General features: G+C 42.3%; 1 protein-coding gene across 3 annotated transcripts in view; it reads left to right on the top strand.

Annotated features, from left to right (window-relative positions):
• Window positions 1–6471: 6471 nt before the first annotated feature.
• srebf1 (sterol regulatory element binding transcription factor 1) overlaps window positions 6472–27100 on the top strand; it is a 28842-nt gene continuing 8213 nt past the window's right edge. The window contains exons 1-16 of one of the 3 annotated variants that reach the window (XM_062984841.1): window positions 6472–6717; window positions 10348–10797; window positions 13957–14120; window positions 14240–14386; window positions 15607–15825; window positions 16587–16701; window positions 19133–19287; window positions 19381–19576; window positions 20430–20614; window positions 21363–21624; window positions 21710–21876; window positions 23234–23402; window positions 23786–23894; window positions 25945–26054; window positions 26258–26390; window positions 26553–26718. In XM_062984841.1, the coding sequence (XP_062840911.1) occupies window positions 6612–6717; window positions 10348–10797; window positions 13957–14120; window positions 14240–14386; window positions 15607–15825; window positions 16587–16701; window positions 19133–19287; window positions 19381–19576; window positions 20430–20614; window positions 21363–21624; window positions 21710–21876; window positions 23234–23402; window positions 23786–23894; window positions 25945–26054; window positions 26258–26390; window positions 26553–26718 (2853 nt within the window). In that variant the 5' untranslated portion in view covers window positions 6472–6611. Of the gene's footprint in view, window positions 6718–8723; window positions 8798–10347; window positions 10798–13953; window positions 14121–14239; window positions 14387–15606; window positions 15826–16586; window positions 16702–19132; window positions 19288–19380; window positions 19577–20429; window positions 20615–21362; window positions 21625–21709; window positions 21877–23233; window positions 23403–23785; window positions 23895–25944; window positions 26055–26257; window positions 26391–26552; window positions 26719–27100 lie in introns of those variants that run through there. The other 2 variants (XM_062984840.1, XM_062984842.1) reach the window with 2 other exon arrangements.

Here is a 27100-nt window from a genome sequence, read left to right as displayed (position 1 = left end):
GTCATGCTTGTCTTTTGCACCCGTCCTATTGTATATGGCTATATGAATTGTGCTTTAATATACAGGAATATTCAAGTAATAACCAAAGACATTGAAGCATAATGTTCCCTTCCTGTAGACCTTTATCAGTTATTCCTGAAAGGCTGTAAATCCCCGGTTATCAAAAATGAAATCATTTGGAACAAGCCTATTTAACATTTATCAGAACAGTAAACTCCCTAAGGAAATAGAATTCTATTTTGCTAATTATATAAAAATCTATTTTCTTTTTTTAATGTTACACATTCAAGTCACTTTTCTTCAGGACCCAAAAGAGACAAAGTTCAGCTTGCAGTATTAAATTATGGCCGTGCACTTTGTATACCATGTAGTCATATGTATACATAAATATATATGTATATAAAATCTAAAATACTAGTCTTTGATTTTCAGATAATCATGATTTAGAAGTTATTCTATAGTTTGGTCTATAGAGGTGCACAAATCATGCAGTCGTTTTTTTTTTTTCTATTGTATTTATGCATTTTCTCCCATTTTCTCCCAATATAGCCTAGTCAGTTTGTCTTCCGCTGCTGGGGGATCCCTGATTGCAGTCGAGGTGGGTATATTGCTGCTCATGCCCCTTTCGACCCGCGTGCAGCCCTTAGCATTCTGCACAGGCGCCTCTCTATCTGCTAGTCAGGGTCCTTACACAGTGTTTGTAGACCCCACCCCATAGTCCGGTCATCCTGCCCTAGCAGAAACGTGTCTGCTGCAGGCACTAGATGGTGCCCAGCCGACCGGTGGCAACGCCGAGTTTTGAACCGAGGAGTTCAGAATCACCACCTGGGCGCGCCTATGCAGTCAGTTTTATGGCCCAATTCTTTCTTTTGGTTGTTAAATGAGTGTGTTGAACCTACCAAGTTTAATGCACTAGTGCAGGTCCAGTACTTTTTATCAATTGCTGCATTAAAGTAATCAAAGCATTAAGTAATTTTACTTAAATGAAGTTCACTTTGTATTTAGAAAGGTTGACATGATAGAGAATTATGCTGCACATTTTAGTAGGGATGTAACGATACTCTCTACCCACGATGCGGTGCGATTCACTATACTGGGTTCACGATAAGATTTTTTCCTGATTTTTTAAAACAAAATTAATTTGATGACAAATTATGACAAAGTTTCCTTTTATTATTTCTCTTTAAAAAAATAAAATGCTGTATTTGTGCTTATCTTTTATTTAACGAAATAATGAATGTCCTTTTGGCTGAAAAAAGGCTGGAAAATTCCGAACTTGGCAAAACTTTAGTGACGTCAACCAGGCGAGGTGAATAGCACCAGTGCTCCTCTGCTGTTTAAAGTGAATATAAATTCATTATACATGTAAACAAGGGTGGCTCGGTGGGTAGCACTGTCGCCTCACAGCAAGAAGGTCCTGAGTTTGATCCCCAGGCGGGGCGGTCCGGGTTCTTTTCTGTGTGGAGTTTGCATGTTCTCCCCGTGTCTGTGTGGGTTTCCTCCGGGAGCTCCGGTTTCCTCCCACAGTCCAAAAACATGCAGTCAGGTTAATTGGAGACATTGAATTGCCCTATAAGTGAATTGGTGTGTGTATGTGTGTCTGCCCTGAGATGGACTTGCGTTCTGTCCAGTGTGTTACTGTGTGCCTTGCGCCCATTGAAAAGCTGGGATAGGCTCCACCCCACCGTGACCCTAATTGGATAAGTGGATAAGAAAATGAACTGATATACATGTAAACCGATTTGAATCGTTACACATGTGAATCGATTTTTAACCGTCTTGTGGTGCATCGTTACATCCCTACATTTTAGTCATTTCCAGTCAGCTAATATTTAGGTTTAAGTGAAAGTAAATACAAATCTTGATTGGTTGCCAGTTGCTTGTTTCCAGCAAAAAATCCGCCCAAAATTCTGATTGTAAACTCCACATTTTGTCTCGGTTAAACTTGAAAGTATTCTGTTATGACCCTGATGATTTAATTGAGCTAACAATGGCATAGCTGAAATGCAAACATAATAATTCAGCTCGCTGTCTGTGAACTGTGTGGACTTATTAATTTAAATATTAGATGTGACTCGCTTACAGTTCAAATCTCATGTTTAAAATAAAAGAACAAGTTGTAATGACTGAAATGATACCTGCATTTACCATAATTAGTGAACAACAAAATGAAATCAAGCTCAAAATATAGAATGTATAAGCAAATAGATATGGTCTTAACATTTCAGCAGCAACTTTGTAGCTATAAATTGTAAAAGATAGCAGATGGGAAAGTGTTTTCCTTTCCATATTAGAAGCTGTTAATATTGAACAAAAGTTAATACATTTCTCACCCCACCTACAGATGCTCTTTACTGATACTAAATACAAATGTTGCACATCAGCATTGAAAATAAATGGTAAAATTTTGATGATTTTGCAGCTATAACATTAAAACCACCTCCTTGTTTTTACACTCGCTGTCCATTTTTATCAGCTCCACTTACCATATAGGAGCACTTTGTAGTTCTACAATTACTGACTGTAGTCCATCTGTTTCTCTGCATGCTTTGTTAGCCCCCTTTCATGCTGTTCTTCAATGGTCAGGACCACTACAGAGCAGGTATTATTCAGGTGGTGGATCATGATGGTGGTGGTGTGTTAGTGTGTGTTGTGCTGGTAAGAGTGGATCAGACACAGCAGCGCTGCTGGAGTTTTTAAATACCATGTCCACGTACTGTCCACTCCTGCCTAGTTCGTCCATCTTGTAGATGTAAAGTCAGAGACGATCGCTCATCTATTGCTGCTGTTTGAGTTGGTCATCTTCTAGACCTTCATCAGTGGTCACAGGATGCTACCTAGGGGGTGCTGTTGGCTGGATGTTTTTGGTTGGTGGACTATTCTCAGTCCAGCAGTGACAGTGAGGTGTTTAAAAACTTTATCAGCGCTGCTATGTCTGATCCACTCATACCAGCACCATGTCAGTGTAACTGCAGTGCTGAGAATGATCCATCATCTAAATAATACCTGCTCTGACCATTGAAGAACTGCATGAAAGGGGGCTAACAAAGCATGTAGAGAAACAGATGGACTACAGTCAGTAATTGTAGAACTACAAAGTGCTTCTATATGGTAAGTGGAGCTGATAAAATGGACAATGGGTGTAGAAACAAGGAGGTGGTTTTAATGTTATGGCTGATCGGTGTAAACATGACTGTTATTAATGAAATAACCAGTACAATGTACGGCCTTCTCGACAAGGACCTTAACCTAAACAACGATGATTTTATCAATCTATCGACAAAACACTGAATATAATATATAACTAATGTGTTTGTTATGACACCTTATGGAAAGCTTCGCTGAGTCAGCAATCATTAAACTGTATCATTAAACTGCTTTAATAAATGTTACCATGTGACATACAAATGATTAACTATTTTGATTATGTGTTTGAAAGATTAATGTCTTAATGTATTTTAGTATATGTAATAAAATTTCCTATTGTGAGGTTGAGTGGTTGACTAGCTTATTTGTTTTTGTGTTTTTTTCATTGTGGAGTTAATTAAAGCTAATTGAAGGTTTTTTTTTTATTAAACAGTAACCATACACACATCCTTTGCAGGTATGATAAAACCTTTTAGTCATACATATGTCATTTTACATTTTACATATGTCATTCACAAGCAACTTGATTGTATGAGTGCACTAGTAACCAGAAGGTAGCTGGTTCAAACCCCACCAATGCCAGGTTGGCACTGTTGGGCCCTTGAGCAAGGCCCTTAACTCTCAATTGCTTAGAGTGTAGGTGCTAAGTGCCGAAAATGTAAATAGCTGTACTGATTCAATACACACTTGTACTTATAAGCCTGAATTTTAAGATTTAGAGTCAATTATTATTAGTGATAGCTCAGTGGTTAAGGTACTGGACTAGTAAACAGAAGGTTGCCGGTTCAAGCCCCGCCACCACCAAGTTGCCACTGTTGGGTCCCTGAGCAAGGCCCTTAACCCTCAATTGCTCATCGTGTAAGTCGCTTTGGATAAAAGCGTCTGCTAAATGCTGAAAATGTAAATTATTGTATTAGTATTGTAACCCAACAGTGGGTCATTCAGAATAGCAGTAGATTTTATTAGGGCAAGCCGTAGCCTAGTGGTTAAGACACAGGACTAGTAATACAAAGGTTTCCTGGTTCAAACCTCACCACTGCTAGGTTGCTGATGTTGGGCCCTTGAGCAAGGCCCTTAACCCTCAGTTGCTCAGACTGTATACTGTAATGTAAGTCGCTTTGGATAAAGGCGTCTGCTAAATGCCAAAAATGTAAATGTATTATCAGCAGTTTTATTTGGTGGTAAATAATTGCAACAGTATTAAAAATGTCCTGCTACTATAAAATAGCCATCATTAATTTTTTGTTCATTGTTCTGTATCATTCAACTGGGGTGGCATGATGGCTCAGTAGGTAGCACTCTCGGGGCGGTCTGGGCCTTTTCTGTGTGGAGTTTGCTTATTCTCCCCATGTCTGTGTCCTCCCACAGTCTAAATACATGCAAGTGAGGTGAACTGGAGATACAAAATTGTCCATGACCGTGTTTGACATTAAACTTGTGAACTGATGAATCTTGTGTTATGAGTAACTACCGTTTCTGTCATGAATGTAAGCAAAGTGTAAAACATGACGTTAAAGTCCTAATAAATAAAGTGTATTATTATACTTTATAGTTGTATTTTATAGCCTGAATTTTAAAATTGAATAGCTGTAGATTTTATTATCAGCAGTTTTATTTATCATTGAACTGATAAAGACTTTGTTTAAAGCAAAATCAGCATCCTGTGACCACTGATGAAGGTGTACGAGATGACCAACTCAAACAGCAGCAATAGATGAGCGATCGTCTCTGACTTTACATCTACAAGGTGGACCAACTAGGTAGGAGTGTCTAATAGAGTGGACAGATCCACTCATACCAGCACCATGTCAGTGTCACTGCAGTGCTGAGAATGATCCATCACCTAAATAATACCTACTCTGTGGTGGTCCTGACCATTAAATAACAGGGTGAAAGCAGGATAAAACAGTATGTAGAGAAATAGATGGACTACAGTCAGTAATTTAGAATTACAAAGTGCTTCTATATGGTAGTAGCTGATAAAATGGACAGGAGTGTATCTTCCATTGAGGGTTGAATATTTCCCATTACAAATGTACAATATATGGTGTGCCTAATAAAGTGAGTGTACAATATATGTAAATATACCTTTTATTATCTGTAAAGTGTAAATACTTTATATTAATAGAAGCTGTAAGTGTCATGTTTGGCCTTCATATTATGAGGCAGATTTGAAGAGCTGATCTGAGAACAGTTTCTGCGCCTCCTTTAGTCAGCTCTGTTACTGTCGGTCATTGACCCACTTTACCTCATTTCACCTAGCTTGTATTCGGTTTGTTTTTGTTAGGAACCTCATTGTTGTACCACAAATCACTTAATATCATTTAAAATTATCTATATATTCACTTTAATAATTCTATATGTTTAATTTGAGACTTTACATAATAGTTTTAACTAATAGTTTAATAGTAAACATTTTTTATTTGCGTACACTATTAAATAATTCAGTATTTATGACTTTAATTTTAATACCTGAGTGTTTAATGCGTAATTTTGTCATATTATTTATTATACTATTATTTTTATATTATATTAAATTCTGTATTGGGAAATTGCATGATGTAACGCGGGAGCCACAGCTGTGACGTCACATCGCACCACTCGGATCCTGTCTTCCTATTGGTCGGTTGCGCTGGCTCTACAGGAGGAGTCGACTCTGCAGATCGGTGAAACTTGATTGAGCAAATCCCTCCCTAGGGCGCTCTGATTGGCTGATAGAGACAGGCCCACTGACTGTCTTGTCTGCCGGTTCTTATCTGGGATTTACATGTGAGGTTTGGTAAACAAAGAATAATAATTATAATCATTATGGTATATAAATGTATTTCTTAGTAATACGTTTATGGATTTAATATAATAGTTGCACGAAAACTGTACATTCATGCAACACGTGTAATTTGCGCTTGACAACAATAAACACATGAAATTAAATTTGTGTCGTTTGTATTATTTTATATTGTATTTAATTTAATCAATTTTACACAACTATTGATACAAAATTGTTGTTGTTATTAAAATGTGTATATCCACCATGCAATGTATCCTATTAGGCGCTCAGTTCTATACTTCCATACTACATAGTATGCCAAATTGCTCAACCACCAAATCTACCATTGTTCTTTCAACATCCTATGAAGTATGATAGTATGCAGTATGCTGAAGCAGTTAGTTTGACTTTGCCGGAAAGCTGAGCTCTGATTGGTCGGATCAAGTGTCAATCACACTCCGCTCTCAGGCTGGGTTAGCACGCTGCTGCAGCCACTTAACTCTGTTTAGAGACAAGTTTTTCCTGTGCGCAGTGTGGAAATGGAAGCAGGCAGCTTGTTGATATATTAGTAACTTCTGCTATGTTTAACAAATGTAGCTTTAAGTAGACTCTTTGCTTCGAATTTCAGGACGTTTAAATGGAATAACGTGTGTTTTTTTAGTTAACTGTAAAAAGAGAAGCTCGTTTTGGGTGCAAAATGAATAACTTGTCGTTTGACGATCCATCACTGGATAACTTGGATCCAAGTTTATCCCTAAATGATCCGAGTGATATTGATACAGCCTTACTCAACGATATTGACGGTAAGAGAACATGTTTTACCCTATCTGCCCTGCTTGTTGTGTATTAACAGCTTCACTTTACCTCGTGTTGCCCTAATCCTGGGGCAGTTGTAGCCTAGTGGTTAAGGTACTGGTCCAGTAATCAGTAGGTCACTGGTTCAAGCCTACTGTTGCAAGTAGGGCCCTTGAGCAAGACCCTCAATTGCTTAGATTGTATTCTGACACAACAAAGTAGCTTTGTATAAATGCTGAAAATGTAATCCATTATATGTAATGTTAGGGGCTCAGCAGTCACAGCTTTAAGATTAGATTCCTTTATTGATCCCTATGGGTGAAATTCCAGTGTTACAGCAGCTCCAGTACAGTGTAAGCACAGTAAATAAAAAAAGTAAGGAAACTATATAAAAAAAAATTACCTATACTATGCAATTACTATTACACAAGAGTATGGTAATTATTACAATATAATAAAAACACTACATATTCTATATGAAATAATAATGTAATGAAACAAAGGGTAGGGGGGATCTTGAGTTAAATTAAATTGAATTAAAGCTGCTATATTTAATTTAAAGTAGATGCTTTCTGCTCAGATTCATATTTCAGTACCTTAACCACTGAACCACAGGCATGTAACCAGTAGAGATGCTTTTATACAAAGACACGTGTTACTACACATCTGAATCAAAGCTGCTATATTCAGTGAAAGTAGATGCACAAATTGGGAATAGTAACTATTCAGTAGCATTGAAATGCTGGCATAGTGATCAGACTATATCTACACATACACATCAATGTCTACAGTGCCTACCTGTGTGGTAGAGTCATCCACATATCCACAACCTTTAACTGTGTGCCATTTGAAACCACAGTGATTCTAATAAGCACCTAGGACAGGGTTCAGCCTTGTCAACAAAGGATCTGTGTGGCTGCAGGTTTTCAGGTTTTCCTACCATCCAGGAATAAACTACACCCTTGTTTGATTATTTAGTCTTGTCTATTAAACTATTACATTTAAATTAATTGGACACTCATGAAGTGCTAGTTTATTTGCTTAATTAAATGTAGAGAGGTTTTGAAGGAGCCATTGTTGCAAGTTGCAGTGGCCACGCCCCCTCTGTGACGTCGGCAGGGGTTACTCCCGTTCATCCTGTGCAGATTTTATATGTCTATATAATTTTATATTTATATATTTTTTTAATATATAAATAGGAATTATATAAACTATTTGCTTATATTTAATTGCATTTATATTTGGGCTTTAAAATAAAAATTAAAACGGTTTTGTCTTATGTATGAATTAAAAATTAGGAGTAAACAATAAATGTTAGTTGTGATATGTAATGCACACAACAAATTTGTGTTTTATATCTATAATTACATGAAGCATTTAACACGTAAATTTGACAATTTAAAACAGACATTTACAAAGAAAGCACTGTTTGTTTTTTATAAATGTCAAATTCACGTTTAAATGTTTTAGGTAATAACTAATGCCTATTCAGGCCTCTTTTTGTAACATGAAATAGGTTTTTTGCGAGTAAACTAATCCTGTACGTTCATTTCTAACCGTAATTCAATGTGGACGACGAAGCTAAATAACCGCAAGTAACCCCAGTGTCCGATAGTAACCCCCTATAAACACGCGCTCCTTCCCTGAGCGAGTCTGGTGGCGCTGAGGCTGTAAGGCGCTTTCTGATTGGTCGAACGCGATCACCTCATCCAAAACACTGCTATGCCAATTCCAACCTGGCAGGAGGATGCAGACAGAACAAGAGACTGGCAGAGTGAGAGCAGCATGTTGATGCATGGTAACTGTGCATTGTGTAGAGCTAAAACCTGCCCATTAGTCAAAAGATTACTGACACACTGTAGCCTTAAATGACCTTTATAAAACGGATAGTTCCGGTCCTAAAATCTGATTGGCTGAGCCGCGTTCGAAGCCGTTGTAAAATCCCCGATAAACGCACACCTAGGACCACCTCACATCATTCCATATTAATACGCCACTGAATCGAAAAAGTGAATGTTATTTTCGCCCTCATGTTGCCTAGCAACACTGTTAATCGAACTATTTTGCGTCGCGGAAGAATGCTTTATTGTAAGTTTATACACGATAAATACATTTATGAATTAAACATTGTTGTATTTATTATATTTTTTGTTGACCGCCGTTTTATGCACGCTTCGCGTCGTGCCAAAAACGTCATCCCCGTGCTAAAATCACAGTAATGCACGGCCTCTCGTGGCTTATTGCTTTATTTAACACTTAATAACTACAATAATGTATGTAGATTATTGTTATTATTTACTTTATGTAGAGACAAATTGAACATGTATCTATTGTAAAAGAAACTGCTGGGTCACATTGGGCCATATTGAAAATGAGGCAAGCTGTAGCCGAGTGGTTAAGGCACTGGACTAGTAATCAGAAGGTCACTGGTTCAAGCCTCACAACTGCCAGGTTGCTGCTGTTGGGCCCTTGAGCAAGGTCCTTAACTCTCAATTGCTCAAGACTGTACACTGTAACTGTAATGTAAGTCGCTTTGGATAAAAGCGTCTGCTCAATGCTGGTTTATACTGGTACTGCAGGGTGATACTGTGAATTAAGTCGGTCAAGAGTATTACCGCCACTGGATCAAGATATGGGCACAGTGGCACAGCTAGTTGGACCTGGGGTTTATCCTTCCCTCCATTCGCTATTGATTAAATTCAACTGCCAGGTTGCTGCTGTTGGGCCCTTGAGCAAGGTCCTTAACCCTCAATTGCTCAGACTGTATACTGTAACTGTAATGTAAGTCGCTTTGGATAAATGCCGAAAATGCCGAAAATGTGGAAATATAAAATATCATATTGAACGAAAGAACACAGTTGGTCCTGTCGGAGAGAGAAAGGACCACACGGGGGGTCTCATAGTCGCTGAATCATTGACTCTTACTGTCTGGTGACACAAGCAGTGGAAGAATAGGGAAAGACACACGTGATAGACAAGTGTAATCGGCAGTTTATGCTGAAACCTTTAAAGAAAGCTTACTGGTTGTGGAGCTGGCAGATGTTGTCACGGGGAAATATTTATATCCAGGAGTGTAATCTTAAATAATGACATGATAGAAATTATAATATAGCTACAGTTCGTGCACTGCTTTGTATATCCTGTACAGGGTGGCGTGTCCATGAGAGCAGTGAAATTTCTCTAATAGAAAACATAGGAACTATTTTACAGGTTTGCATGCATCATGGCGATGACACATGACTGATCATAACTTTTAAAATTAACAGTATATTTATTTATATTTATACTGATACTGCAGTGTGACACTATGAATTAAGTTGGACAAGAGTATTGCCGCCACTGGATCAAAATATGGGCACAGTGGCACAACTAGTAGGACCTGGGTTGTATCCTTCCCTTTATTCACGGTCCTTGATTAAAGAAAGGCAACCTCAGGTCAGCTAGTTGAGCCCAGAGTCCAAAATAAATATGGTGCTGCATACTACTGGAACAAACTGCCAGAAGATCTTAGATGTGCCCCAAATGTAGAACTTTACGTTAAAATAAAGGGGTTTTTTCATGTGTTTATGATTGTGCTCTAATATATGGCTAATCCACTTTAAAACAACTTAACAACCTCCATGTGTCTTTTTTTCCAGACATGCTCCAACTCATCCACAGTCAGGACATGGAGTTCAACGGGCTGTTCGACCCCCCTCAGTTCCCTCCACCCCCGTCTTCAGCACCCGATCTTTTATCCCTGACTCCTTCCACCTTAGCTCCCTCTCCCCGAACACCCCCCACCTCCACACCCAACTCATCCAACTCCTCCATCCTGAGCAGCAGCCCCCACCTGGATGCTCTGCTGGGACCACCCGTCAACCGCACCACCTCCACTCCTGAAAAGGTCTTTCATCCGACCCCGTTCCAGCAGTCACCCCCGACCCAGGTGACCTCTACGCCCGTGACCTCGAGCCAGGTGAATCAGCCCAAGGTTCAGACAGCTCAGCCTGTCATCCGCCCTCCGAGTCAGGCTGCACAGAGCCCCGTGTTTACCCCCAGCCCTCAGCAGACGCTGACTAACTACGTGAACCAGAATGGATACGTGGGTAATGGAGCACTTTATTTTCTTTGTTTTATATTGTACATTTTGAGAACCCATCAGCACTGAGATCTTGAGCATTCGACCTTGAATCGAGCCGTGCTGTCGACCTTGCTGGGCATCGAACAGGCAAACTTGACTGTGTGTTAAATGGTCGATTAGGTTCCTCATTGCTGCTTTAACTGGGGCCTCTGCTGGCCCGTCGAAGTGCCAGCACTATAGATGGTACGCTATACAGCTCTCTAAAAGACTATTTGTCACATCACCTACTTGGTATTTTTATTACTCAGTGTTATTCACCATGTGAAGTGTATCATGATGTCATTTATTGCATCATAGTGCATGGTCTTACTTAACACTCCAATAAATATAAGATACCTAGCTGGAATCTTCCTTATTAGACCTTATCCTAATCTGAACTCTTAATCAGCAATCATGACTTTATGGGTGTCTTTATATTCTGGTTGTTTTGGCTTCACTATTGTAACCTTTCACCTATATTAATACACCTGAAATAGTATCAGGTGATGCATGACACTATTTGATTCTGATGTTACATGCCATATATGGCCAGAAGTATATGGACACCTGACGTTGAGCTTGTCTGACCTTCTGTCCTGTAAACCGTAAACATATAGGGCCCTTCTGGTGAGGCTTTTCATATAATCTTTAAGTCATTCTTGTTGGACCAATCGACGGTCCAAAGTAGGGCTGAAACGATTCCTCGAGTAACTCGAGTAAATCGATTACTAAAAATCATCGAGTCACATTTTTTGCATCGAGGAATCGTTTAATCCGCACAACCATATACAGCTCACGGTGTTTTACACGGACGACTTTCACTTTTGCGCAGCGTGTTTAACGCTGTGTGCAGGTGACGTGAAGAATCTGAGGGCTGCGTCCCAGATATCTTAAACATAAACAGAACTTAACAGGACTTAATCCGGGTTCTTTTTGCGGACAGTTTAATGAACACTACGTATTTGGACACGTTCGCCGCTCCTGCGAACTGAACGTATCGGTTTAGGACGCAGCCGAGATTTGATAGCGCGGACTGCAAAATATAGAGAGAAAATAGCGAACAGGAGGAGACTGGACAGAGAAAACCACAGAAAGTTTGAGATCATTTTAAGCTGACAAAACAAAAACTCAGTATAACATCCACACCATCAGAGCGTCGTGTTTACTTTACTCATGTTTACTGACTTTACTTCGTTTCAACCACCACAGGCTTTTATGAAGATTTAGGCAAACACACACATACACACACACACACACACACACACACACACACACACACACACACACACACACACACACACACACACACACACACACATACACACACACACACACCAGATCTACCTCATCTAGAGACACAATCCTGACAGATTTTTATCCCCCTACAAACACCACAAAACCTCCCAACAAAATATTAAAGTATTAAATTATTAAATTAAAAAAATATTAAATTATGTTCTGCGTGAGCTGTAGCTGAAACTTTGAGTTTTGAAAGTTGCACAAATTACAGGCTTATGTTCATGTATTTTTGTTTATTATTATTTATGACTTGATGACCTGATGTTTCAGGTTGCCTGTTTACATTTTAAAAGTAAATTGATTTATTTTTTATTTATTTATTTTTGCATTTAAAAAATGTTAAACTGTCCTGTATGCAAGGAATACAAATGTACAGTTTGGTTTAAGAAACGTCTTATTTAATCTAATATGTATTTGTTTTGGCTCTTTGTTAAAGCAAAAGTATTTCTTATCCGATTACTCGATTAATCGCTGGAATAATCGATAGAATACTCGATTACAAAAATAATCGATAGTTGCAGCCCTAGTCCAAATCTTCCCAATAGTCCAGTACTAAGGCACAAATCAGTGCCCCACCCCCCAAGTGGCTAGGCTCATGTACCGCCATGCATCTTCTGTATTTGTGATCAAGCAGCATGGATCTTATACGCCACACAATCTCACTGAAAGCATATGATTGAACCTATATAACATATATTTATACATTTTAGGCCATTGTTTTAATCCTAGAAACTCTCTGACCCTAGATCGTGTCTAACATATGCTTATGCTTATCTAGACTGTTACCAAATACTGCAACTCTGCATCTAGACCTACAGTGCATTGCTCTCTGTGGGTCTGTCTGTGTATAAATAAGCAGGTCAGACCTCATTTCACTATGGGAAAGTTGTACAAGAGATAGAAGAACGGGTCATGGTGCACAAACCACGTCGCACAACCCGTGTGTGAGTCTACTGCTGGATTAGATCGACTAGGCAAGACATTTGTTGTGGAATGGATTGAGCAGATGCTTTGTGTGATTTCTATATGTTTTCAAAGGTGTGTTTATACATGAGAGCGTACATAGAGAGCGTACATAGGACTGAGGGAGTTATGTTGGTTGCCTGACCTCCCATATTAACACTGCTGAAACATAATACACATTGCAGTATATGTCCAGGTGCTACATTGTTTTACTAATTCAATGCATAATTGCATTAGATTTTTACTATAGTGTTACAAGAGCTCGGATGCTGCAGCACCCACCACCCATGAGATCCAGGTTTGAATCTCAGTAGTGCTGTTGGTCAGCCGGGGTTCTGCACATTCCATTGGGCATTTCTGGGGTGGGGGGTGGGGCAAAAGTCATGCGACGGATTGGCGCCCTGTTCATGTTACCACCTTGCGTCCATTGTTCGATGGATAGTTTGGTGGATGGGTGGGTGAATGGGTGGATGGATGGATGGATAGATAGGTGGATGGATGGATGGATGGATAGATAGATGGGTGGATGGATGGATGGATAGGTGGATGGATGGATAGATAGGTGGATGGATGGATAGATAGATGGGTGGATGGATGGATGGATGGATGGATAGATAGATAGTTTGATGGATAGATAGATAGATGGGTGAATGGGTGGATGGATGTATTGATGGGTGGATTGATGGGTGGATGGATGGATGGATGGATTGATGGGTGGGTGGATGGATGGATGGGTAGATGGGTGGATAGATGGATGCAGCCCCAATTAGACCTGCATCATAATCTTGTTAGAAAATTATAGATCAAAGGACAACATGCTATTAATCTGAGTTACATTTGAATAAGGATTGTGATGTATTTTCATTCCTCTGATTTGCAGCAGTTGCTCAGCAGGCCTCTCCTCAGCCCCTGCCCAGTGTGCCCAGCCCACCACAGACCATTCAACCAGTGACCATCCAGGTCCAGAACCTGCCCACATCTTCCATCCTCACCACCTCCTCCAGTCCCCCAATACAGACCATCACCCCCCATGTCCAGCAGGTTCCTGTAAGTCTGCGTTTGCACGTTTATACTGTGTCAACCATGCTGTATGCTGTATGCTGTAATTCTATTTAACATTTAAACAGAATCAATACAAACTGTACCGCCTCTCGTGTGTGTTGCAGGTCTTGCTGCAACCTCAGTTCATCAAGGCCGATTCTCTCCTGCTTACCACTCTGAAGCCTGACATATCCATGGTAACTACGGTGGCATCGCCGTGCATCACGACTCTCGCTACGTCCACAGCCCCAGTGCAAGGCACCTCACTGCAGGTACAGGTGCACGTCTTTCATCCCGTTTCGTATAAGGATGAGGATAATCTAGGACATATAGGGTCTGTTCGAAAACCTAGTGAGCTGCCTTGCTGCCTACTGCCTACCTGGGCAGCTGCCTAAGTAGAGAGGATTCTAATTAGTCATCGACTTAGAAGGCAGGTTATTTGGACGCACTACTTAGACAGCGATTACGTCATCACAGTTCATCGATTACTAGGCTGACACAGTTAGCCCTAGGCCATTCAAATCAATGGGCTGAGGCGGCACCACCCGCTAGGATGCCAGCTAACATCTCCCACCGTTTTTGCAAATAAATGACACTTGTGCACCTTTATACAAATTAAAAATCAATTACAATTTATTTACATTCAGCAGGCCTCTCCTCAGCCCCTGCCCAGTGTGCCCAGCCCATCACAGACCTTTCAACCAGTGACCATCCAGGCCCAGGTCCAGAACCTACCCACATCTCCCATCTCCCATCCTCACCACCTCCTCCAGTCCCCCAGCACAGACCATCTCCCCCCATGTCCAGCAGGTTTCTGTAACTCTGTTTGTTGCTCTGCGTTCGTCCACCGTATTTGTAATTTTTTGTGAGAAAAGTTGTGCCGCACTGAATGCTGGGATTGCCTTCATCGCTAAGGACGCAACGGATGCTCCCTCGTCATTCTGTCAGATTATTTCGAAATAAGGCACCTCGGTAGGTGGTTAAAAATCCATAATTGTCAGTCGCTCAGGTGGCGCAGCGGTAAAGTACGCTAGCGCACCAGAGTTGGGTTTCTGGATACATCGTATCGAAACTCAGCTCTGCCTTTCCGACTGGGTTGGGCAGTATGAACAACGTTTGGCTGTTGTTCAGGGGCTTAGAGGTAGAGTCGGAGCATAGGTCCTCATAACTGGTACGACTGCAGCCCCTGCTGGTTGATTGACGGCGCCTGCACAGGGCTGAGGAATAACGTTGAGGGGGTGTGACCCTCCGTGCGCGGTGTCTCTCTGTGTATGAACTCGGCTCGTGCAGGTGAAAAATGCAGGCTGTACTGATTGCGTGCCGGAGGGGGCGCAAGTCAGTTGAGTGGCGTCCTCAGTCAGCGGCAAAAGGGTCGAATCAGTATAGAGGACACAATCAGGGTAATTGGACATGACTAGAATAGGGGTAAAAAATCCATAATTGTCACCCAAATATTCATTTTAACTCCTGCTCTCGTCTCTTAATGTCTTAGGCTCTGATGACTGGTGGCACCATCCTGACCACACTTCCAGTAGTGGTGGACGCAGAGAAGCTGCCAATCAACCGTATATCCATCAGTAATAAGCCAGGTGTACAGATTCACAAGGGTGAAAAGCGAACAGCGCACAACGCCATCGAGAAGCGCTACCGGTCATCCATCAACGACAAGATCCTCGAGCTTAAGGACCTGGTGGCCGGCACTGAGGCTAAGGTCTGACACTTTCTGGCACAAGTTTAACAGACTGGTTTATGTTTACTGGTTTATGTTTAATGTATTTAATTCCCAGCACGTTTTCCCTATATACATTTTGGCACAAATCCTTTCACAGAACGATTTCCCGGGTTAGTTAGTGAACCGTGCAAAGGTGGTGTATGCTATATTTAAGGCCAAATACACCGATCAGGCATAACAATATGACCACCTTCCTAATATTGTGTTGGTTCCCCTTTTGCTCCCTCATACGCAACAATCTGTGATGCACTGTGTATCCAGACTTCTTTCTATCAGAACCAGCATTAACTTCTTCAGCAATCTGAGCTACAGTAGCTCGTCTGTTGGATCGGACCACACGGGCCAGCCTTCGGTCCCCACGTGCATCAATGAGCCTTGGGCGGCCATGACCCTGTCGCCGGTTTACCACTGTTCCTTCCTTAAACCACTTTTGGAAAACAAATTTCAACAGGCACATAAACAGGCACGTTGTGGAGGCTTTACGTTACATCTTGTAAACCACAGTGGGACCAGATTGCCATCATTTGAATTAATTGGCAAAATTGGCAATCATGGACCAAATATGGGTCACTTGAAAAAAAGCCATAGACAGTCAAAACCAAGTTTAGTGAGATGGCACATTGACGTAATGCATGGGATCAAAGCTAGTCGTCCAGTTGGAACAGGGTATGAATACTTTTTTTTGGGATTTAAATGTGTGTGTGTGTGTGTGTGTGTGTGTGTGTGTGTGTGTGTTTTAGCTGAATAAGTCAGCAGTCCTGAGGAAAGCCATCGATTACATCCGCTACTTGCAACAGTCCAATCAGAAGCTCAAGCAGGAGAACATGGCTCTGAAAATGGCCAATCAGAAGAACAGTGAGTCCTTCTACATAACATTATGGAAATGTATTTCAATCTATGACTCTGTACTTATATACTATATGGTCAAAAGTATGTGGACACCCTGCTAATTATTTACATTACATTTACATTTTAGGCATTTAGCAGACGCCTTTATCCAAAGCGACTTACATTACAGTTACAGTCTTAGCAATTGAGGGATAAGGGCCTTGCTCAAGGGCCCAACAGCAACAACCTGGTCTGGTGGGGCTTGAACCAGCAACCCTCTGATCACTGGTCAAGTACCTTAACCACTAGGCTACAGCTGGCCCTTATTTTTGACTAATTATTGACTTTAGGAGTTTCAGCAACACCCATTGCTACCAGTTGTATGAAATAAAGAACATCTCCTGTTCCTGTGCACTAGGTAATTGACATTAAGACATGGCTTGGTGACTTTTGACTTCAATCTAATGGGAAGAATTGGAATTCTGATGGCACTATATCCCACACACAGCCTTCTCAGAAGATTGGAGGTTGTTAAAGCCACAAAACGTTAATCCAGCTTAGTATTAACGCCCATGGTTTTGGAACGACCTGTATAACGAGGTCATAGTCAGGTGTCCGCATACTTTTGGCCACTTGGTGTATATGCTTGACTATAGTCGCTTTACTGGACCTTGGTAGACCTTAGTGGACCTTAGTAGACCTTAGTGGACCTTGGTAGACCTTAGTGGACCTTGGTAGACCTTAGTGGACCTTGGTAGACATTGGTAGACCTTAGTGGACCTTGGTAGACCTTGGTAGACTTTAGTGGACCTTGGTAGACCTTGGTAGACCTTAGTGGACCTTGGTAGACCTTAGTGGACCTTGGTAGACCTTAGTGGACCTTGGTAGACCTTGGTAGACTTTAGTGGACCTTGGTAGACCTTGGTAGACCTTAGTGGACCTTGGTAGACCTTAGTGGACCTTGGTAGACCTTAGTGGACCTTGGTAGACCTTAGTGGACCTTGGTAGACCTTAGTAGACCTTAGTGGACCTTGGTAGACTTTAGTGGACCTTGGTAGACCTTGGTAGACCTTAGTGGACCTTGGTAGACCTTAGTGGACCTTGGTAGACCTTAGTGGACCTTGGTAGACCTTGGTAGACCTTAGTGGACCTTGGTAGACTTTAGTGGACCTTGGTAGACCTTGGTAGACCTTAGTGGACCTTGGTAGACTTTAGTGGACCTTGGTAGACTTTAGTGGAACTTGGTAGACCTTAGTGGACCTTGGTAGATTTTAGTGGACCTTGGTAGACCTTAGTGGACCTTGGTAGACCTTGGTAGACCTTAGTAGACCTTAGTTGACCTTGGTAGACTTTAGTGGACCTTGGTAGACCTTGGTAGACCTTAGTGGACCTTGGTAGACCTTGGTAGACCTTAGTTGACCTTGGTAGACTTTAGTGGACCTTGGTAGACCTTGGTAGACCTTAGTGGACCTTAGTGGACCTTGGTAGACCTTAGTGGACCTTGGTAGACCTTGGTAGACCTTAGTGGACCTTGGTAGACTTTAGTGGACCTTGGTAGACCTTGGTAGACCTTAGTGGACCTTGGTAGACTTTAGTGGACCTTGGTAGACCTTGGTAGACCTTAGTGGACCTTGGTAGACCTTAGTGGACCTTGGTAGACCTTAGTGGACCTTGGTAGACCTTAGTGGACCTTGGTAGACTTTAGTGGAACTTGGTAGACCTTAGTGGACCTTGGTAGACCTTAGTGGACCTTGGTAGACCTTAGTGGAGCTTGGTAGACTTTAGTGGACCTTGGTAGACCTTAGTGGACCTTGGTAGACCTTAGTGGACCTTGGTAGACTTTAGTGGAGCTTGGTAGACCTTAGTGGACCTTGGTAGACTTTAGTGGACCTTGGTAGACCTCAGTGGACCTTGGTAGACCTTAGTGGACCTTGGTAGACTTTAGTGGACCTTGGTAGACCTTAGTGGACCTTGGTAGACTTAACTGGACCTTGGTAGACCTTAGTAGACCTTAGTGGACCTTGGTAGACCTTAGTGGACCTTGGTAGACTTTAGTGGACCTTGGTAGACTTTAGTGGAGCTTGGTAGACCTTAGTGGACCTTGGTAGACTTTAGTGGACCTTGGTAGACCTTAGTGGACCTTGGTAGACCTTAGTGGACCTTGGTAGACTTTAGTGGACCTTGGTAGACTTTAGTGGAACTTGGTAGACCTTAGTGGACCTTGGTAGACCTTAGTGGACCTTGGTAGACCTTAGTGGAGCTTGGTAGACTTTAGTGGACCTTGGTAGACCTTAGTGGACCTTGGTAGACCTTAGTGGACCTTGGTAGACCTTTGTGGACCTTGGTAGACCTTAGTGGACCTTGGTAGACTTAACTGGACCTTGGTAGACCTTAGTGGACCTTGGTAGACCTTATTTCAGCTATGGTTGGTTTGTCATTGATCAGATATGATTTTCAGAGTCTCTGAAGGACCTGGTGGCCATGGATGTAGACGTGAAGAGCGAGCTTCCCACTCCTCCAGCGTCCGATGTCGGCTCCCCCGTACCCAGCGGACCCTTCTCCCACTGCAGCAGCGACTCAGAACCAGATAGCCCCATGGGAGATGACACCCGGGTAATACATCTGCAAAGATTTGAAAATTAGCTTCACATGTATAACATGAATCCAGTACTGTACAGTGATCATGTGTCTCCTTGTATTTTTTAGCCGGTTGCTCATGCTGAGAGGGCTGCTGGCGGGATGTTGGACCGGTCACGCATGGCTCTGTGCGCCTTCACTCTTCTCTTCCTCTCTTTTAACCCGCTGGCGTCTCTGATGTACGGCAGCAGCAGCAGTGCTGGAGAGGTCACTGGCTCCGGGCACTCCGGAACTGGCAGGTCCATGCTGGGGTTAGAGGACACAGGTATGGTCACTATGACTGCAGGGTCTTAGACTGACTCCGTCACGTTCTTCCACTGCCCCTGTCGGTGCCTCGATTAACCAATAGGAGGCGCTGTTGTCTTGTATCAGTTATTTACATGATTATCAGCCACATGTGGTGCTAGCAGATGTGTAAATAAATAATAAGCTTCAAAACATTGTAGCAACAGTTTGGGGAAGGTCTTTTTTAATCCAGCATGATAAAGTGGCTCAGATTGCCTGACCATGACCTTCTTATTCAATATCAGTGCCTAACCTAACAAATCTCTTTCACAAAGCTACTTTAAGATCTTGTGAAAACCCTCATAAATGAGTGGAGCCTGATAGCGCTGCAAAGAGGGGACAACTCCATGTTAATGCTCATTTTTTAAAATAAGATGTCCACTCCTGCTTTTAATTTATTTATTAATGTTAATTTTTATTTTTTTATTTGTTTTATTATTATATATATATTTTTATTAATTTATGTTTAATTATTATTAATATTATTAATAGTATAGTGCTAAATATGAGGGGAAAATGTTTTTGCTGTACTTTGAACTCCTGCTAATTTTTTTTATTAATATTTATTTACATTTTTTTTATTTACATTTTTTTTTATTTGTTATTTATTTTTGTGATTATTTATTTTTAATTTATTAATAAATATTAATTTATTATTAATATTATTAATAGTTTTAGGATCTTGTGAAAACCCTCCTAGATTTATTTATTTATTGTTTTTTTTAAATTAATATTAAATAATATTTAATAAATAATAAAATAGTTAATAATAATCATTTAATAATTGATAATAAAAATCGTAATGTGTGTGTATGTGTGTGTGTGTGTTGCAGCTAATTCATGGGGCTGGATGGACTGGATGCTACCTACTCTGCTTATGTGGTTGTTGAATGGAGTTCTAGTAGCCGGAGTCCTGATCAAGCTGCTGGTTTATGGAGAACCCGTGACCAGACCTCACTCTGAATCCTCAGTCCTCTTCTGGAGACACCGCAAACAAGCAGACCTGGACCTGGCCAGGGTAAAACACACAAACAAGGGCAGAACCAGCATCAATCAGCTGTCCGGACTGTCGGCTTTTTTGGCTACTACAAAGTATTGAGTAATGGGGGTTGAACGTATGATTATCCGTAAAAACCCTCGTATTTATCCGGGGCTTGGGACCGGCACTAAGAGTGCACTGATACGTGTCCCCTGAATGGCTAGGTTCAGGACCTACCATGCCCTATGTATTTGTGAGCCCAGCACGGGATTTGAATTTTCGTAACTCGGGCACTGCTGTTACCACTATGCCAGGGTTTTAAAAAAAAAAAGCCAAAAGAAATGGGTCGCAGACAAAAATAATAATAATTAACTCAACAAATTTTAGCAGGAACATAAACATGAAATAAACTTCCCCTTGTGGAGGCTTTACGGTACATCTTGTAAACCACAGTGGGACCAGATTGGCCAGATTTTTATTAATTATGCAAACAAACCCAGGTACCCTAGCAGCTGCACCACCCACTTTAATGGATGTAAAACAAATGAATATATATAGTGTGTGTGTGTTTCAAGTTTAGGTCTTTCAGCTACACCCATTGCTAACAGATATATAAAATCAGTGAAAACAGTTTGGGGAAGGCTCTTTTCTGCACCCATCCCCATTAAACACCTTGGTTCCAGAATAGAATGTCCGAAAAGCTCATACTTTTGAATGTCCACATACTTTTGGCTATAGTGTATCTAGTTCTATGTACTAAAACTACTACTGTCCTCACTTTACGCAGGGAGACTTCGCCCAGGCCTCCCAGAACCTGTGGACGTGTCTGAAAGCTCTGGGCCGACCCCTGCCCACCTCTCAGCTGGACCTGGCGTGCGCCGTGCTCTGGTCCACCCTGCGCCTGTGGCTGCAGAGGATGTGGGTGGGCCGCTGGCTGGCCTGCAGAGCCGGGGCTCTGCGAGCCGACCGGCCTCTGCAAGAGGACGCCCGGAAGAGCAGCCGGGACGCGGCGCTCGTGTACCACCGTTTGCACCAGCTCCATATGACCGGTGAGGCCACCTAACAGGCTGTTTGTTAGAATCTCAAGGGCTGCTGGGTAGAGCGGGTAACTGAACGGTTACTGTGTCTGTACAGGGAAGCTGGGTGGCAGCCACCTGTTTGCGGTGCACATGGCCTTGAGTGCGGTCAATCTGGCCGAATGCGCTGGCGACTGTCTTTCCGTGGCAACGCTAGCCGAGATCTACGTCTCCGCCGCCCTGAGAGTGAAAACCAGCCTTCCTCGACTGCTGCACATCACATCTGTAAGAGCTCTTATCATGATCGCTGTATGATACACTTCAGAAACGACTGATTTTGTGGATTTTTTTTTGCTTTTAACAGTAAAAACACATCAAAGGAGAGTAGCCAGACTGGTTGATGATTTAATTATGACTGTAGTCAGCCTAATTACATCTCAGTAGGCATTCCAGAACTTAGAACCTTAAGGCAGATCGACTACAAGAGTGTAGAGCATAATTGTGGTCTGGAAAAATGTGTCTAGTCTAACGAACATACTTACATCTGCCTTAAAGCTCAACCTCACATGTTCAGATATGCCTTTCTGCCTACCACACTTGTAAGGAGGGGTTATCTGACATCGTAGGTGGTTATTTGATTATACCATTAATACCAAAGTAGCAAACAAGGTGACTCACTCATTTACTCATTCACATTTGCCTGGCCCAAGTTTCTTCAGGGGGTGGAGTTAGTGCTGGGCGATAAAACGATCTCAAATTGTATCACGATAAACTATTATTTTTTTTTTTTTTTGCATTTTCTCCCCTTTTTCTCCCCCTATAGCGCGTCCAATTGTCCAATTTGCATCGTGCTTCCTCTCTGTCCATGCCGAACCCTGCCCTGACCGAGGAGATCGAAGCTAACCCACATCCCCTCCGGCATATGAGCAGCAAGCCGGATGCATTTTTTGCCACCCACACATTGATGAGTATTGTGCCACCTAGCGTTGCATGCGGAGACACACACCCTAAGGGCACTCCTCCTCATCTCTGTGCAGGCGTCTCTAATCAGCCGGCAGAGGTCGTAATCGCATCCTGACAGAGAGAGACCCACATCCGGCTCTTTGTCCCGCCCCCCCAAATGAACAACCGGCCAAAATTTTTTATTATGATGGAAGACAATGGAGGATTAAAAGCCGTAACCACCAGAGGGCAGCAGAGCACGAGAACCTCGGTATTGCTCATTTAGAGCGGCTTCATTTCCGCTGCTCCTGTATTTAGGCGTCGCCACAGTTTTTACTCTCATTTCCCTCACAATGGCTTGCCTGTTTGACCACACGCCCATTTTCTGACATGGCAGATGCTGTGTAGTTGCCCAAATGACGACCAGATAGCACAACAGAGATTTAAACACTGGGTCTCAGCAGTGTTTTTACCGCTACGCCACCCAAACGCCCCCGTTGTATAGTTTATCATAGAAGATCCAGTAGGATGGTAGATAGCATCCTTGGTGTCATCATTTTGTTTAACTATCGTTGCTAATTCCTCATCTTAGACATGGGTACAGCCTCCTTAAATATGCGTTTAATGAATGTATAAATAAATGAATTAATTATTGTAACTTATTCATTGGGATTTTTTTTTTGTCGTTTTTCTTTGGCAGCGTGGCTTCCTGAGTCGAGCTCGTCAGGCCTGTCTCTCCTCCAGTGGCAGTGTTCCTCCTGCCATGCAGTGGTTGTGCCACCCTCTTGGTCATCGCTTCTTCGTGGACGGTGACTGGTCTGTGCGCAGCGTCCCCAAGGAGAGCATCTACAGCCAGGCCGGGAACACGGGTCAGTCCACGCTGTGGTCAAACATCCGAGCAGCCAGGTGCTGCAGGGCTGTTTTAAAGTAGCCGCACATGATGGTCAAAAGTATTTGGTCAAAAGTCTTAATAGATTTAAATCAAGCTCTTCTTCATGCACTTATAGACCTTGCTTTGTACACAGGGGCATAGTAATTGAGGAACATAAAAGGGCCTTCTTTAAACTGTTGCTGCAAAGTCTAAGGCATATCATTTCCTTTTTACATTATTGATTTAATACACCTCTTAGCAGTTGCTGTGGCTGAAACATTCAGTATTTAGAAGGTGTGTCCAAATATTTTTGTTCATATACCGTATGTGATGTTGATTCTAGACACTCATGCTTGTTTTGCTGGATTTCTGTGCTTGCAGTGGACCCGTTGGCTCAGGTGACCCAGGCATTCAGGGAGCATCTGCTGGAAAAGGCTCTGTACTGTGTCGCTCAGCCACATGGAGACAAGAGTCCAGATGAGGGCCAAGGGTGAGTGATGTATATTACCCTGGTATTTCATGTTCACTGACCAGGTAGGCATTACATGTACATTTTCAGCATTTTATCCAAAGCGACTTACACAGTGAGCGGAACACAATGAGCAATTGAGGGTTAAGGGCCTTGCTCATGGACCCAACAGTGGCAACTTGGTGGTGGCGGGGCTTGAGCCGGCAACCTTCTGTTTACTAGTTCAGTACCTTAACTAGGGGTGGGCGATATGGCCCTAAAATAATATCACGATATTTCAGGTTATTTTTGCGATAACGATATTTTTGGCGATATAACAAAACACTGAAAAATATTTTATTTATTTCGAGAAAACACTATTGCAAAAAAAATATAATGTTCAGGTTTTATTTAGAAGTAATATAAGTTAACACATCGTAAAAAAATGTAGGAAGTATGTAAGAATTACACACACTTTTCTTTATTTTGTCTTTCCAGTAAAAATAATGTAACATAATGTAATGGCGAAGTCAGACGATTTTCATAGGGGTGGCCAGACTGAGACCATTGCAATATATAGCAACCTTATCTATCTATCTATCTTAGTAACCTCCTTAACATTATGAGAAAGAATTTCAAAGATTTTCCTTTGCAATACTTTATCATTTGGCTGCCAACTTGTGTGTAATGATGACACTCAATTGAACCCCAGAACATGCCAGTGTGAATGCATGGAAAAATAATTTTCTTTCAACAATATGATACAGACTGACCAACACTATTAAGCCAAATCAGCATTGAAATTTGACTTTACTTTTAATAACCTTCTTCAATGCTGGAGCTTTTTAAAACGGAATATTTTCTTTTAAATAGAAGTGTTATTTAACTGCTATTAAATTGTTTGGCGGATAACCGCCCAACCTGGCAACACTGGAACTCGTAGCGCGCCACAATTACTACTAAGTACAGTATAAGTATTAGTACTAAGTAATCTGTGTTGGTGGTTGATATTAATGTTGAGAGTATTCCTGCGCTGTTTGGGCTGTTGATTTGCGTCCCTGTAAACCTGCGTGCACAAATACTTCTGCAAAAAAGCTGCCGGCAATCTGTGATTGGGGTTTGGGTTGCCAAAGATTAATTTATGGTGGACCTGGAGTTTTGGAACGAGCTCCTCCACCGCAGAGCCGCGTTCCGCCATACTCGTTACTGTACCCAAATGACCCACGTAACGATAACGAACGTACGCCATTTGCGTAGCTGTGTGACGTCATTACGTAAAGTACGCAGAATATCGCTTTTATTACGATATGGTACTTTTTGTATCGTTTTAAAAATTATACCGGTATTATCGTGAACGATACGATATAGCACACCCCTAACCTTAACCACTGAGCTATCACTGGCCCATTAATGCTGACAAGGAACTTGCTGACATCCCATTCCAAGACTGCTGGCATTAATATGAAGACAATTAGTCCAAAATTCTTTGTGAGGTCTGGTTTGTGCATGCTTGGCTTGCAGTAGTCTAATTCATCCCACAGGTGTTTACTGGGGGTTGATAATGGGGCTCTGTGCAGGCCCATGGACTTCCTTCACACCAGACTCATCAAACCATGTCCGGGATAATCCGCTAGCACACCAGCGCCGAGATTCTGAGCTCCCGGATTCGAATCTCAATTCTGCTACCGGTTGGCCTCCAGTCTGCTAGGTGGGAAAGACCGGATTAAGGGGTGGGATTATCAAACGCTGTGTAAGAACCCTGATTGCCCAGTGCGCCTGCACAGAAAGTGGAGGAGGACAGAGATCGGGGCGTGGCTCTCCGTATGGGATGCCGACCTCGCATGCAAATCCACTGAAGTGTGGGAGAATAAGAAGGGATTGGTGGTCTCTAAATCAGTGTGGCTGGGGCATGTCCAAGAATTTGCAGCTGGAATTGCAACAAAGGGTCTGTATAATTTTGTGCATAGTAGTTCCAAGCAAATGTCCTTTTATGATCCCATGTGTGGACTGGTTGTCAAGCATAGTGAAAGAAACAGTCTGATCTAACTGCCAGGGACCAAACTGACTGTGTTTGTGTTGTGTGGATCAACAGAGAGTATGCAGATGCTCTGGAATATCTACAGCTGCTGACCAGTGCCTCGGACGCAGCTGGAGCTACCACCCAGGCCTTCGCCATTGGTTCCAACATGGCCACAGTCACCGGTCAGTACCACCTTGTTCTGATTCACATGCCTTTTGAGTCCGCATTAATCTGGAATATGACTTATGACCTATGGCATTGATGTTTACATGTGGAACCCCCCCCCCCCCCCCCCCACACACACACATTGATATGTGTGTAGCAGCTTCATAAGGACATCATTACAATAATGTCTAGTCTGACAGGTGTTTTAAAAATGCTCCAGGCTGTGACCCTCACTCTAAATGGTGGTCGTCGGTTGCCGTGGTGATTATAAACTGGCTGCAGGGAGATGACGTAGCGGCGGAGAGATTGTACCCAGCTGTGGAACATCTTCCACGCAGCCTGCAGTCAGCTGAGTGAGTATCGATCACACACACACACACACACACTCACACACACACGCATAATAAAATCTGTGCTTGTACATTTCTCTAGTTTAGAACATTCATGCCTGATAAACAAACAGCCTATTGATGATAAATAAAACGTGTTGAAATGCATTTATGTCTGTGTTGTAGGAGTCCTCTGCCCAAGGCTTGCCTCAACACCTTCAAAGCAGTGCGCGCCCTGCTGGCCAAACCCGAGAACAGGCAGCTCAGTCTGAGCTACTGTGAGAAAGCCAGCAGCCTGTTCAGAGACAGTCTCAATCTGGGGCCACACGGCAGCAGCAGCACCCTAGACAAGGTACTGTACATGTAGCTCTCTCTTTTTATCACTGCATATTTTTACAGGGTGTGGTAACTGAAAAAGTTGACAGCCAACACGTATACACACACACAGATGTGGTTATAAAAAGAAGAGTTGTGGGGTAAACGTGATTTACTACAGCATCGGCCACTGGGACACCTGGGACGACGCACTTATGTCATATGTTTGTGGGCTTCACACAACACTCATGTAATACATTGCATGTTTGGCTATTTATGGCAGCCTTTACGTGGTCATAAGCTGGACGCTTGGATGCCGTCGGGGTCCCCGGCAATGAATTGGCTATGCTAAATTAGGTTAGGAGGGTGGGTGGACGTGCAGGTTCTGTTTTCTGTTAGATGGGAGTTTATCCTGCCTT

The sequence above is a fragment of the Trichomycterus rosablanca genome, chromosome 22 (assembly GCF_030014385.1).
Source record: "Trichomycterus rosablanca isolate fTriRos1 chromosome 22, fTriRos1.hap1, whole genome shotgun sequence".
In the NCBI taxonomy this organism is placed as follows: Eukaryota; Metazoa; Chordata; class Actinopteri; order Siluriformes; family Trichomycteridae; genus Trichomycterus; species Trichomycterus rosablanca.
The sequence above is the reverse complement of the archived record's forward strand: the minus strand, read 5'-3'. Positions and strand labels throughout refer to the sequence as shown.